Source organism: Malaclemys terrapin, chromosome 15 (genome assembly GCF_027887155.1).
Source record: "Malaclemys terrapin pileata isolate rMalTer1 chromosome 15, rMalTer1.hap1, whole genome shotgun sequence".
NCBI classification, from domain to species: Eukaryota; Metazoa; Chordata; order Testudines; family Emydidae; genus Malaclemys; species Malaclemys terrapin.
In genome coordinates this window covers 2,463,722-2,478,842 of record NC_071519.1, presented here as the reverse complement: position 1 = coordinate 2,478,842, position 15,121 = coordinate 2,463,722, and the positions used below count along the sequence as shown (strand labels likewise).

The following is a 15,121-nucleotide window of genomic DNA, read 5'->3' as shown; positions in this document are numbered from 1 at the left end:
CCTCTGTCTCATTCTCTCTCTCCATCCCCGCCCTTCTCCCATCCCTCCATCCCTCCCCTCCTCTTCGCTGCTTCACACACACACATACACAGCAGCCTGTGCTATCCACGAATTAACCTCGCCGGCTGAAGGACAACCGCGGTGGTGTAGCGCTGTGTGTGTCTGTTTGGGGGGGCCATGCACCCACCCCGCCTTCTCCGGAGCCCGGCGCCCGGTGCCCGGAGGAATAAAAGAAGTTCGATCTCCGGGAATCTTGCCACCAGCTCATTCCATTTCTGGTGCCGACCCAGCTCCGGGGCGGCGCGGGATTTTCGGAGACCGAGTTTGCACTGATTTCTTTCGGCTGCCTCCCGCCGCGCTTCCTGGAAATATCCCGGAGGCTGCGGTGTGGGGAGAGACGGGGGTGGAGCCAGGACCGCGGGAGACCCCCCAAATCTGGACCGCTGGTCACTTTGGAAGGGAATCGATTTTGCCAATGCCGAGCAGCGCCCTGGTCTCTCGTCCTCGCCGGAGTCCGGACCTTGAGCAAGACGTTCGCACCGTGACCAACAAAAAGAATTGACCACCCCTGGTTGGGGCAGGGAGGCGGCGGGGGGCAGGGGGAGACACTCGGCGTTTTTAAGCTCTCGGCCGATCTGTTGGAAAGGGGAGAAAGAACCCAGCGACCCCCCCGGGGGCTAAATTCGCCCCTAGCCAGATTTATCTAGGGAGGGGTGGGTATAATCCCCCCCCATGGCTCGGCTCTTCGGGGGGATGAGCGCGGCGTGAAACCGCCTCGAGCGGGGCACCGGCTGGCGGAGCACCATGGCGGCATTGGCCAGCTCCTTGATCCGGCAGAAACGGGAGATCCGGGAACCCGTCGCCAGCCGCCCCGTGGCCGCACAGAGAAAGGTCTGTCCCCGCGGCACCAAATCCCTCTGTCAGAAGCAGCTGCTCATTTTAATCTCCAAAGTCCGGCTCTGCGGTGGGCGGAAAGGCCGGCTGGAAAAAACACCCGGTGAGTGATTTCCGAGCGGCGAGGGGGGGTGGGGTGTGGGCCGTATAGCCCTGTAATGGCCTATTGCCAATGGTAGGGGGCACGGTACAGAGCTTGGGGTATTTCCTGCTAATGCCCGGGCTGCAATGCCTGGTGCTAACAGCAGGGGGCACGGTGACGGAGCCGATCATGCAATATACTGCATATATTGACCTGCTTTCCTTGCAATGCCTGGTGCTAACAGCAGGGGGTGCTGTGACAGAGCCGATCATGTGATAGACTTCAATATTGACTGTTTTACCTTGCAATGCCTAGTTCTAACAGCAGGGGGCACTGTGACAGGTCGATCATGCAATATTCTGTTTATATTGACCGACTTTCCTTGCATTGCCTAGTGTTACCAGCAGGGGGCACTGTGACAGAGCCGATCATGCAATATGTGGCATATATTGACCATCTTTCCTTGAAATGCCTGGTGCTGACAGCAGAGGGCACCGTAAACCAATATTATTTATGGACCACCACTCGGGGGGGCCAGGGGGTGTTTTGCCCAGGTTAGAAGTGGAGGAGCCGGGATAGTGTGTGCCATTCGGGGAAGGACAGAGTAGGTAGGTGGAATGCTTTCAGTATATGGACCGGGCTGTATCTAAACTAGAATGCCCTCTGCTGGCCAAAAGGTTTGTTGCCCTGGAATCGTTGTTTTCAGAGTAAGAAATGCCAGTGAGTGTTTCATTTGCAGCTCTGGTGATGTTTATATGTACTGGTCTATATTGGGTAATAATGCCCCACCCCCAATGAGCACAAAAAGTGTTGTCTACCTCAGATAAACAAACATCCCTGATTCTTGGGTTTAAAACCACAGTAGGGTCAATATGGACTGGTCCATATAGGACTTCATTGCTCCCCACTGGATGAAACGTATTGATGTTGCGCCGTTCCCTCGGTGATATACCTGCTGTGTGGTGTCTTTGGTTTTCAGTCACTCCTGATGTTTTATACAGACTGGTCTATACGGGGCTAGAGCGGGCCCCATTCCTGGAGGAAATGTATGGACCGGCCTGTATTGGGCTATGCCTCTCTGTGCTACTGCAAGATCTGGGTCAATGGAGATCAGGACTGCCCGGCTCTGGGAGGGGAGTGGGGGCTGGTGGTTAGAGCTGGGAGCCAGGATTCTTGCGTTCTCTCCCTAATCCCCTGTCGGTTGAAACCTCCACTGATGAATTGTTTCCTGTGGAGAAATCAATCACTTACGGCTGTAATTTGGGTTTCAAACATGGCGGCGTTTATATGGACCGGTCCGTATCGGCCTTTAGCGCCCCCTGCTCCACACAACACACTGTTTTCCCTTGGATAGCCCAGTCCTGGGGATTTTCCTGGCAGGGGGGTTGATGAGGGGACGGGAGCTGCGGTGATATTGGGGAACCAGCCCAAGCCCCATCATGACGGGGGGGCAGGGGTCCCGAACCCAAGCAATTGGACCCAGGAGTCCGGGTGGCGGGCAGGTCTTCTCCTGCCCTTCGGTCTTTCCCTCCATTGCACTGTTCTTTCTTTTTCTTTCATTCCCCGCCCGCCCCCCTCCCGCCCCCCGAGCCGGCCAGTCCCTGTCCTGGGGCCGGGTGGGAGCAGGCGCCCCCTAGAGGGGGAAGGGCACAGGGAAGGGTCCATATTGGGTCTGTGAGGCCTGGCTTGAATTCCAGAGCCTGCTCCGAACCCATCCCCCCCTCTAGCGCCTCCTGCCGCATCCGCGGCTTCTCTCCCCCTCCCCCCGCTCCGCTTTCCTACCCCTCCCTCACCGCTCGCCGCGGTTACGCCGAACTCCCGGCTGGGCCTGGTGCCACCTTGGCCCTCGGCCTCCCCTCATTCTCCTCCTGCGTCCTTGCTGCTGGCAACGGAGGTGCTCGTGGCCACCGGCCAAGCTCCACGTGCTCTGCAGTGACCCAGGAGTCCGGGAGCTGCCCCACCCCCTCCATGAGCTCAGCCGGTGCCCCTCACTCCCGACCCGCAGCCCCTGCCAGCCCAGTCCTGCCCCCCCAGCTCTGCCGGTGCCCCTCACTCCCGACCCGCAGCCCCTGCCAGCCCGGCCCTGCCCCCCCCCAGCTCTGCCGGTGCCGCTCACTCCCGACCCGCAGCCCCTGCCAGCCCGGCCCTGCCCCCCCCAGCCCTGCCGGTGCCCCTCACTCCCGACCCACAGCCCCTGCCCCCACAGCCCAGCCCCCCCCAGCTCTGCCGGTGCCCCTCACTCCCGACCTGCAGCCCCTGCCAACCCAGCTCTGCCCCCCGAAGCCCTGCCGGTACCCCTCACTCCTGACCCCCCCCCAGCTCTGGGGTGTCCCTCACTCCCGACCCGCAGCCCCTGCTAGCCCAGCCCTGCCCCCCCCCAGCTCTGCCGGTGCCCCTCACTCCCGACCCGCAGCCCCTGCCAGCCCAGCCCTGCCCCTCCCCAGCTCTGCCGGTGCCCCTCACTCCCGACCCGCAGCCCCTGCCAGCCCGGCCCTGCCCCCCCAGCTCTGCCGGTGCCCCTCACTCCCGACCCGCAGCCCCTGCCAGCCCGGCCCTGCCCCCCCCAGCTCTGCCGGTGCCCCTCACTCCCGACCCGCAGCCCCTGCCAGCCTGGCCCTGCCCCCCCCAGCTCTGCCGGTGCCCCTCACTCCCGACCCGCAGCCCCTGCCAGCCCGGCCCTGCCCCCCCCAGCTCTGCCGGTGCCCCTCACTCCCGACCCGAAGCCCCTGCCAGCCCGGCCCTGCCCCCCCCAGCCCTGCCGGTGCCCCTCACTCCCGACCCACAGCCCCTGCCCCCCCAGCCCAGCCCCCCCCAGCTCTGCCGGTGCCCCTCACTCCCGACCTGCAGCCCCTGCCAACCCAGCTCTGCCCCCCGAAGCCCTGCAGGTACCCCTCACTCCTGACCCCCCCCCCAGCTCTGCCGGTGCCCCTCACTCCCGACCCGCAGCCCCTGCCAGCCCAGCCCTGCCCCCCCCAGCTCTGCCGGTGCCCCTCACTCCCGACCCGCAGCCCCTGCCAACCCAGCTCTGCCCCCCCAAGCCCTGCCGGTGCCCCTCACTCCCGACCCGCAGCCCCTGCCAGCCCAGCCCTGCCCCCCCCAGCTCTGCCGGTGCCCCTCACTCCCGACCCACAGCCCCTGCCAGCCCAGCCCTGCCCCCCCACAGCTCTGCCGGTGCCCCTCACTCCCGATCCACAGCCCCTGCCAGCCCGGCCCTGCCCCCCCCCAGCTCTGCCGGTGCCCCTCACTCCCGACCCGCAGCCCCTGCCCCCCCGGCCCTGCCCCCCGCAGCTCTGCCGGTGCCCCTCACTCCCGACCCGCAGCCCCTGCCAGCCCGTCCCTGCCCCCCCCCCAGCTCTGCCGGTGCACCTCACTCCCGACCCGCAGCCCCTGCCCCCCCGGCCCTGCCCCCCGCAGCTCTGCCGGTGCCCCTCACTCCCGACCCGCAGCCCCTGCCAGCCCAGCCCTGCCCCCCCCCCAGCTCTGCCGGTGCCCCTCACTCCCGACCCGCAGCCCCTGCCAACCCAGCTCTGCCCCCCCAAGCCCTGCCGGTGCCCCTCACTCCCGACCCGCAGCCCCTGCCCCCCCGGCCCTGCCCCCCGCAGCTCTGCCGGTGCCCCTCACTCCCGACCCGCAGCCCCTGCCAGCCCGTCCCTGCCCCCCCCCCCCAGCTCTGCCGGTGCCCCTCACTCCCGACCCGCAGCCCCTGCCCCCCCGGCCCTGCCCCCCGCAGCTCTGCCGGTGCCCCTCACTCCCGACCCGCAGCCCCTGCCAGCCCAGCCCTGCCCCCCCCCCAGCTCTGCCGGTGCCCCTCACTCCCGACCCGCAGCCCCTGCCAGCCCAGCCCTGCCCCCCCCCAGCTCTGCCGGTGCCCCTCACTCCCGACCCGCAGCCCCTGCCAACCCAGCTCTGCCCCCCCAAGCCCTGCCGGTGCCCCTCACTCCCGACCCGCAGCCCCTGCCAGCCCAGTCCTGCCCCCCCAGCTCTGCCGGTGCCCCTCACTCCCGACCCACAGCCCCTGCCAGCCCAGCCCTGCCCCCCCCAGCTCTGCCGGTGCCCCTCACTCCCGACCCGAAGCCCCTGCCAGCCCGGCCCTGCCCCCCCCAGCTCTGCCGGTGCCCCTCACTCCCGACCTGCAGCCCCTGCCAACCCAGCTCTGCCCCCCGAAGCCCTGCCGGTACCCCTCACACCTGACCCCCCCCCCCAGCTCTGGGGTGTCCCTCACTCCCGACCCGCAGCCCCTGCTAGCCTAGCCCTGCCCCCCCCCAGCTCTGCCGGTGCCCCTCACTCCTGACCCGCAGCCCCTGCCAACCCAGCCCTGCCCCCCCCAGCTCTGCCGGTGCCCCTCACTCCCGACCCGCAGCCCCTGCTAGTCCATCCCTGCCCCCCCCAGCTCTGCCGGTGCCCCTCACTCCCGACCCGCAGCCCCTGCCAGCCCAGCCCTGCCCCCCCCCAGCTCTGCCGGTGCCCCTCACTCCCGACCCGCAGCCCCTGCCAACCCAGCTCTGCCCCCCCAAGCCCTGCCGGTGCCCCTCACTCCCGACCCGCAGCCCCTGCCAGCCCAGTCCTGCCCCCCCAGCTCTGCCGGTGCCCCTCACTCCCGACCCACAGCCCCTGCCAGCCCAGCCCTGCCCCCCCCAGCTCTGCCGGTGCCCCTCACTCCCGACCCGAAGCCCCTGCCAGCCCGGCCCTGCCCCCCCCAGCCCTGCCGGTGCCCCTCACTCCCGACCCACAGCCCCTGCGCCCCCAGCCCAGCCCCCCCCAGCTCTGCCGGTGCCCCTCACTCCCGACCTGCAGCCCCTGCCAACCCAGCTCTGCCCCCCGAAGCCCTGCCGGTACCCCTCACACCTGACCCCCCCCCCAGCTCTGGGGTGTCCCTCACTCCCGACCCGCAGCCCCTGCTAGCCTAGCCCTGCCCCCCCCCAGCTCTGCCGGTGCCCCTCACTCCTGACCCGCAGCCCCTGCCAACCCAGCCCTGCCCCCCCCAGCTCTGCCGGTGCCCCTCACTCCCGACCCGCAGCCCCTGCTAGTCCATCCCTGCCCCCCCCAGCTCTGCCGGTGCCCCTCACTCCCGACCCGCAGCCCCTGCCAGCCCGGCCCTGCCCCCCCCCGCTCTGCCGGTGCCCCTCACTCCCGACCCGCAGCCCCTGCCAGCCCGGCCCTGCCCCCCCCAGCTCTGCTGGTGCCCCTCACTCCCGACCCGCAGCCCCTGCGAGCCCGGCCCTGCCCCCCCCAGCTCTGCCGGTGCCCCTCACTCCCGATCCGCAGCCCCTGCCAGCCCGGCCCTGCCCCCCCCAGCTCTGCCGGTGCCCCTCACTCCCGATCCGCAGCCCCTGCCAGCCCGGCCCTGCCCCCCCACAGCTCTGCCGGTGCCCCTCACTCCCGATCCGCAGCCCGGCCCTGCCCCCCCCCCAGCTCTGCCTGTGCCCCTCACTCCCGACCCGCAGCCCCTGCCCCCCCGGCCCTGCCCCCCGCAGCTCTGCCACTGCCCCTCACTCCCGACCCGCAGCCCCTGCCAGCCCAGCCCTGCCCCCCCCCAGCTCTGCCGGTGCCCCTCACTCCCGACCCGCAGCCCCTGCCAGCCCAGCCCTGCCCCCCCAGCTCTGCCGGTGCCCCTCACTCCCGACCTGCAGCCCCTGCCAACCCAGCTCTGCCCCCCCAAGTCCTGCCGCTGCCCCTCACTCCTGACCCCCCCCCAGCTCTGGGGTGTCCCTCACTCCCGACCCGCAGCCCCTGCCAGCCCAGCCCTGCCCCCCCCAGCTCTGCCAGTGCCCCTCACTCCCGACCTGCAGCCCCTGCCAGCCCAGCCCTGCCCCCCCAGCTCTGCCGGTGCCCCTCACTCCCGACCCGCAGCCCCTGCCAGCCCAGCCCTGCCCCCCCAGCTCTGCCGGTGCCCCTCACTCCCGACCCGCAGCCCCTGCTAGTCCATCCCTGCCCCCCCCAGCTCTGCCGGTGCCCCTCACTCCCGACCCGCAGCCCCTGCCAGTCCATCCCTGCCCCCCCCAGCTCTGCCGGTGCCCCTCACTCCCGACCCGCAGCCCCTGCCAGCCTGGCCCTGCCCCCCCCAGCTCTGCCGGTGCCCCTCACTCCCGACCTTCAGCCCCTGCTAGCCTGGCCCTGCCCCCCCCAGCTCTGCCGGTGCCCCTCACTCCCGACCTGCAGCCCCTGCCAGCCTGGCCCTGCCCCCCCCAGCTCTGCCGGTGCCCCTCACTCCCGACCCGCAGCCCCTGCCAGCCCGGCCCTGCCCCCCCCAGCTCTGCCGGTGCCCCTCACTCCCGACCCGCAGCCCCTGCCAGCCTGGCCCTGCCCCCCCCCAGCTCTGCCGGTGCCCCTCACTCCCGACCCGCAGCCCCTGCCAGCCTGGCCCTGGCCCCCCCAGCTCTGCCGGTGCCCCTCACTCCCGACCCGCAGCCCCTGCCAGCCTGGCCCTGCCCCCCCCAGCTCTGCCGGTGCCCCTCACTCCCGACCCGCAGCCCCTGCCAGCCTGGCCCTGCCCCCCCCAGCTCTGCCGGTGCCCCTCACTCCCGACCCGCAGCCCCTGCGAGCCCGGCCCTGCCGCCCCCAGCTCTGCCGGTGCCCCTCCCTCCCGATCCACAGCCCCTGCCTGCCCGGCCCTGCCCCCCCCAGCTCTGCCGGTGCCCCTCACTCCCGACCCGCAGCCCCTGCTACCGGCCCTGCCCCCCCAGCTCTGCCGGTGCCCCTCACTCCCGACCCGCAGCCCCTCCTGTAATTTTTATCCCTGTCTGAATCCCATTCATGGAGCTGAATAAGCCCTAGTGATTTTTCTCACCCCCCTTCTCCCCCGCAGCCAATAACCCTTTGCACGGCCAGGCGTGTGCACATTAAAATAAATTAAAGTCATTTAAATACATTTGCATGCATTAAGAGGCACAGGGCATTGTGGGAGCGCAGCTGGATGGGGGGAGCAAAGTTTGAGGCGGGGTGGGGGAGCACTTGAAATGAGAGGATGGATCATTAGCCAGGGAAATTCCCTGCCGGTGCCCCTCACTCCCGACCCGCAGCCCCTGCCAGCCCAGCCCTGCCCCCCCAGCTCTGCCGGTGCCCCTCACTCCCGACCCACAGCCCCTGCCAGCCCAGCCCTGCCCCCCCAGCTCTGCCGGTGCCCCTCACTCCCGACCCACAGCCCCTGCCGGCCCGGCCCTGCCCCCCCAGCTCTGCCGGTGCCCCTCACTCCCGACCCGCAGCCCACAGCACCCCCTGCTGGGGTCTGGAGCAGGGCAAGGCGCTGGGGTGGCCGAGGCGATGTGAGCATTTAGTGGAATTACAGCGTGGCCAGGTGCAATCAGGCGTCATGGGGGGGGGAGATAAAAGGAAGGGGGGGATACACACACACACACACACACACACACGTGCGTGCACACCCCAAGCGAACCCCCCAACGCACCCTCCCAATGCGTCCCAGCACACGAGCCCACAGCAGCCACCCTGCAGCGTGCGTACAGCTCCGTGCGCACAGAGCCCGTGTGGACGGGTGTGGGCACGCAGAGTGAGCACACGTGGACAGGCGTGCGCGGAGAACACCCGTGTACAAGGGTGCACACACACAACCGGCTGCCTTGCAGGATGGACCCGAGAGCTTTCGTTTAGGCCAGGTGCCGGGTTATGAATTATACAAACCCAGCCCATTAAGACGTCCCTTTGCGTTTCACTCACTCCAGCAGCCCCAGGAGGGCTGTGGGCCAGGACTCCTGGGTTCTCTCCCTGGCTCTGGGAGGGGAGCGGGGGCTGGTGGTTAGAGCAGGGGGGCTGGGAGCCAGGACTCCTGGGTTCTCTCCCTGGCTCTGGGAGGGGAGCGGGGGCTGGTGGTTAGAGCAGGGGGGCTGGGAGCCAGGACTCCTGGGTTCTCTCCCCGGCTCTGGGAGGGGAGTGGGGGCTGTGGGATAGAGCAGGGGGGCGGGGAGCCAGGACTCCTGGGTTCTCTCCCTGGCTCTGGGAGGGGAGTGGGGGCTGGTGGGATAGAGCAGGGGGGCTGGGAGCCAGGACTCCTGGGTTCTCTCCCCGGCTCTGGGAGGAGAGTGGGGGCTGGTGGGATAGAGCAGGGGGGCGGGGAGCCAGGACTCCTGGGTTCTCTCCCTGGCTCTGGGAGGGGAGTGGGGGCTGGTGGGATAGAGCAGGGGGGCGGGGAGCCAGGACTCCTGGGTTCTCTCCCTGGCTCTGGGAGGGGAGTGGGGGCTGGTGGGTTAGAGCAGGGGGGCTGGGAGCCAGGACTCCTGGGTTCTCTCCCCGGCTCTGGGAGGGGAGTGGGGGCTGGTGGGATAGAGCAGGGGGGCGGGGAGCCAGGACTCCTGGGTTCTCTCCCCGGGCATGAGACAAGCCAGGCCCAACCCTCCGTGTCCCTGTTTCCCGGCTGGTGAAAGGCCAGTGGGAGGGTCTCGTGTGACCCCCAGTGGGGCAGGAGGCTTTGGTTGGAGCCCAGATGGGGGCAGGGGATTTAATGGGCCAGTTTACACCATCGTCCTGGCATAACCTGCCCTGGGGGGTGAGGGGCTGTGCCGGTGAAACCCAAATCAGTCCTGCCAGGTCTCCTCCTGGTGATGGCCCCCCCCCATGTCCCTGCCTTACACAGGGGTGTCTTCTCGGGAGCCCCCCGCCACCCCCTCGGGAGCTGCCCCGTTGGGCTGGGCTTCCTGCACCCTTCACGAGTGGATTCCTCTCCCCGCGACCCCACACACACAGGTAGCGCCGGTGACCCTTTGCTCGCCGCCAGGAGGCAAATCATTATTGGTGCATCCACCGTGTAATGTGTTCCCATAAATCAACCCGGCAGGGGCACCGGGGGATCAGCTGGGAACAGGCCGGGACAGGGGAGGGAGCAAAGCTGAGGCGTGTGTGTGGGGGGGTGGGGCTGTGTGTGAGCTAAACAACCCAACACCCGGTGCCACGCCCTGGGATACCAACACCGGGGCAGTGGAGCGCCCCATGCAGCCTGCAGGCTCACACACAGGCTGTGCTCACAGATACACACACAGGCTGTCTGCACGGATACACACGCACACGGGCTGTGCGCACGGATACACACACAGGCTGTCTGCACGGATACACATGCACACGGGCTGTGCGCACGGATACACACGCACGCGGGCTGTGCGTACGGATACACACACAGGCTGTCTGCACGGATACACACGCACACGGGCTGTGCGCACGGATACACGCACGCGGGCTGTGCGCACAGATACACACACAGGCTGTCTGCACGGATACACACGCACACGGGCTGTGCGCACGGATACACACGCACGCAGGCTGTGCGCACAGATACACACACAGGCTGTCTGCACGGATACACACGCACACGGGCTGTGCGCACGGATACACACGCACGCGGGCTGTGCGTACGGATACACACACAGGCTGTATGCACGAATACACACACACACGGGCTGTGCGCACAGATACACACGCGGGCTGTGCGCACGGATATACACACACACAGGGTGTCTGCATGGACACACGCACGCAGGCTATCTGCACAGATACACACGCAGGCTGCATGTTCCTCTTACATGCCAAAGACACCTGCTCCACTGCCATACACACCCACACTCACACAGGGACAGCGTCACAATGGCGCTTAGCCCCGCGGCCTCATACGCACCCCCAGACAGCCGTCCGCGCTCCTCATGGTTACACACACGCCCATGTGCGTTCACAAAACCACACAAACCCACCCACTGCACCCCTCAACCCCACACAGACACACACAGAACAACTACTACACACAGAGACCCTGCTCCATACACACAACACAACTGTGACCCAGCAGGGGGGCCGGGAGCCAGGATTCCTGGGTTCTCTCCCCGGCTCTGGCAGGGGAGTGGGGGCTGGTGGGTCAGAGCGGGGGGGGCTGAGAGCCAGGACTCCTGGGTTCTCTCCCCGGCTCTGGGAGGGGGTGGGGGGCTGGTGGTTAGAGCAGGGGGGGCTGGAAGCCAGGACTCCTGGGTTCTCTCCCCGGCGCTGGGAGAGGAGTGGGGGCTGGTGGTTAGAGCAGGGGGGGCTGGGAGCCAGGACTCCTGGGTTCTCTCCCCGGCTCTGGGAGGGGAGTGGGGGCTGGTGGGTTAGAGCAGGGGGGGCTGGGAGCCAGGACTCCTGGGTTCTCTCCCCGGCTCTGGCCATTGCGAGGTGAGTGTCAGTGGAGACCTGCGGGATTCTGGGCTAAAAGGGGCAGGAGAGAGGCAAGAAACTATGGTGCATCTTTTATTTATCTGCCAGCCGCGCTCTGCACACCGCTGCCTGTCCAGGTCCCACGGGGGGCCCTGTCAGAGCTAATTTCACTCCGGCGCCCTTCACAGCAACACAAACAATCCATCTTCCAGCACACGCGGCCTCTGCCAGGGACAGGGGGGGGGGGAGCGGGGCCTAGTGGTGAGACCAGGGCAAGCTGCCAGTCAGGACGCCTAGGTTCTCTCCCCGGCTCTGGGAGGGGAGTGGGGGCTGATGGGTTAGAGCAGGGGGAGCTGGGAGCCTGGACGCCTGGGTTCTCTCCCCGGCTCCACCCCAAACCCTCTGTGCAACCCTGAGCAAGTCAGGTCAGGTCCCCGTGCCTCGGTTTCCCCACCTGATGTGCGTTCAGAGAACGGCCTCCCCCCAGCTGCAGCATCTGACGGCCCAAATTCCTACGGAATGTGAAGGATGTGACGAACTGGGCCTGTTCTTACTGTGGTCTGTGAATGCTGACAGGGGAGTGTGGCTGGAATAGTCTGCACTGGGGGAGGGGAGACTGACCGAGGGAGAATACCTGAGCATGTAACATGAGAACCCAGGAAGGGGTTAGAGGCCAGGTGACACCTGTGCCCGGGAGACTGAACAAAGGCTGGGGGGAGAGTTTCAGAGCTGGCTGGTGGAAGGGCTGGGAGGCAGACGGGGCTCTGACCCCCAAGGGGGCTGCGGTGCCCCTGAGACCCCAAGATGGACCCAACAGAGGGGGTCCTGTTGTCTGTGCCTGCAAGACCTGTCTTGGACTGTGTCCCTGTCGTCTAAATAAACCTTCTGCTTTACTGGCTGGCTGAGAGTCATGTTGAATCGCAGGAAGCCGGGGGGGGGGCAGGGCCCTGAGTCCCCCACACTCCGTGACATGCTCGTATTTCACTGCTGGGGTATCAGCCCCCTCCCCCCCCAGTTATCTAGGGGCTTGTTTTGTTTCTACCGTCGAGCACACGCACTTGGTGAAACCAGCGCCCTGCAGGTAAAGAGCATCTCTTGGAACATGATTCATCAGAGTTTCTCGTCAATCATTCCTGAGCCACTGTGACCCGGGCCAATATCTATCTATCTATCTATCTATCTATCTATCTATCTATCTATCTATCCCCTTCCACCCCATCTATCTATCTATCCCCATCCACCTCCTCTATCTCTCTATCTATCCCCATCCACCCCCTCTATCTATCTATCTATCTATCTGTCTATCTATCTATTTATCTATCTATCTATCCCCATCCACCCCATCTATCTATCTATCTATCCCCATCCACCCCCTCTATCTATCTATCTATCTATCTATCTATCTATCCCTATCCACCCCCTCTATCTATCTATCTATCTATCTATCTATCTATCTATCCCTATCCACCCCCTCTATCTATCTATCTATCTATCTATCTATCTATCTATCTATCTATCTATCTATCCCCATCCACCTCCTCTATCTCTCTATCTATCCCCATCCACCCCCTCTATCTATCTATCTATCTATCTATCCCCATCCACCCATCTATCTCTCTATCTATCCCCGTACACCCCCTCTATGTATCTATCTATCCCCATCCACCCCCTCTATCTATCTATCTATCTATCTATCTATCCCTATCCACCCCCTCTATCTATCTATCTATCTATCTATCTATCTATCTATCTATCTATCTATCCCTATCCACCCCCTCTATCTATCTATCTATCTATCTATCTATCTATCTATCTATCCCCATCCACCCCATCTATCTATCCCCATCCACCCCATCTATCTATCCCCATCCACCCCCTCTATCTATCTGTCCCCATCCACCGCCTCTATCTATCTTTCTATCTATCCTCATCCACCCCCTCTATCTATCTATCTGTCCCCATCCACCGCCTCTATCTATCTTTCTATCTATCCTCATCCACCCCCTCTATCTATCTATCTATCCCCATCCACCTCCTCTATCTCTCTATCTATCCCCATCCACCCCCTCTATCTATCTATCTATCTATCTATCTATCTATCTATCTATCTATCTATTTATCTATCTATCCCCATCCACCCCATCTATCTCTCTATCTATCCCCGTACACCCCCTCTATGTATCTATCTATCCCCATCCACCCCCTCTATCTATCTATCTATCTATCTATCTATCTATCTTTCCCTATCCACCCCCTCTATCTATCTATCTATCTATCAATCTATCTATCCCCATCCACCCCATCTATCTATCTATCTATCCCCATCCACCCCATCTATCTATCCCCATCCACCCCCTCTATCTATCTATCTGTCCCCATCCACCCCCTCTATCTATCTATCTATCTATCTATCTATCTATCTATCTGTCCCCATCCACCGCCTCTATCTATCTTTCTATCTGTCCCCATCCACCGCCTCTATCTATCTATCTATCTATCTATTTATCTATCTATCTATCTGTGACAAACTGGGACTGTTCTTACTGTGGTCTGTGAATGCTGGCAGGGGAGTGTGGCTAGGATAGTCTGCATTGGGGGAGGGGAGACTGACCGACGGAGAATACCTGAGCGTGTAACATGAGAACCCAGGAAGGGGTTAGAGGCCAGGTGACACCTTGGCCCGGGAAACTGAACAAAGGCGGTGGGAGGGGTCGCTGAAGGCAGAGTGCTGGAAGCGGGCTGGAGAGATGGCTGGGAGGCAGAGATGGCTCTGACCCCCCAAAGGGGGGTGGGCTGGGATGCCCTGGGACCCCAAGATGGACCTAACTGAGGGGGGCCCTGTTGTCTGTGCCTGCAAGACCTGTCTTGGACTGTATTCCTGTCATCCAAATAAACCTTCTGCTTTACTGGCTGGCTGAGAGTCACGGTGAATCGCAGGAAGCTGGGGGTGCAGGGTTTTGTGTCCCCCCAAACTCCGTGACAACTGGTGGTAGCGGTGGGATCTACTGCACCCCATGGACGGCGCGTCCTGCAGTAACTGACTGGGGAGCAGTAAAACGAAGGGGGCTCGACGGGGACCAGGTGGGCTGAAGAGTCAGAGAGAGACGGTTCAGGGGGTGATTGACCCCTGGGAGTGTGTGACCAGCGAGAAGGACTGTTGCAGTAACAGGGTCCCCCGGGGGATCGCAGCGAGCGGTCCCGGGGCGGAGGAGTCTGCAGCTCAACCCTGGCAGAGAGGGGGTGACCTGAAGAAGGGCTGGCACACTAGGGGTCCCCCGGGAACGGTGGAAAGCGGAGAGCACAGGTCGGCGAGTGGCCAGCAGGAGGATGGATGCTAAACGCCTTAAGAGCGACCTGATGTGACGGAGCAGGGAGCAGGGCAGATTTGACCTGGGAATGTTGCAGGGGGATTGCAGTGAGGAGGGGGGACTTCCCTTGAAGGAAGCTACCTGAGCTGTAACCTGAGCCAGGAACGGGGGTGGGGAGAATTAACACCTTCTTCCCGGGAGACTGAACAAAGGAGAGGAGCAGCAGGAGGAGGTTTGAGTTTAGTTTCGGTTTGGGCTGGGTGGTGCAACGCAGGGAACCCCAAGCTGGGGTCTAAGCTCCCTGAACCTCCCAGAGGGACCTAATTGAGGGGGGCTGGTCGTACCTCCACGCTCTGCTTGAGACTGTGTTCCTGTCCTGAAATAAACCTTCTGCTCTACTGGCTGGTTGAGAGTCGCAGTGAATCTCAGGAAGAGGGGTGCAGGGCCCTGACTCCCCCACACTCCGCAACAACTGGTGGCAGCGGCGGGATCTACTGCACCCCGTGGACGGCGCTTCCTGCAGTAAGTGACTGGGGAGCAGTAAAACGAAGGGGGAGTGACGGGGACCAGGCGTGCTGAAGAGTGAGAGAGGGACGGTTATTACCCCTGGGAGTGTGTGACCAGCGAGAAGGACTGTTGCAGTAACAGGGTCCCCCGGGGGGATCGCAGCGAGTGGTCCCAGGGGCGGAGGAGTCTGCAGCTCGACCCTGGCAGA

General features: G+C 64.5%; 1 protein-coding gene across 1 annotated transcript in view; it reads left to right on the top strand.

Moving 5' to 3' along the window:
- The first annotated feature begins 676 nt into the window (after nucleotides 1–676).
- FGF11 (fibroblast growth factor 11) overlaps nucleotides 677–15,121 on the top strand; it is a 31,802-nt gene continuing 17,357 nt past the window's right edge. Inside the window, exon 1 of the mRNA XM_054049507.1 lies at nucleotides 677–997. Within this exon, the coding sequence (XP_053905482.1) occupies nucleotides 805–997 (193 nt within the window). The 5' untranslated portion in view covers nucleotides 677–804. The remainder of the gene's footprint in view (nucleotides 998–15,121) is intronic.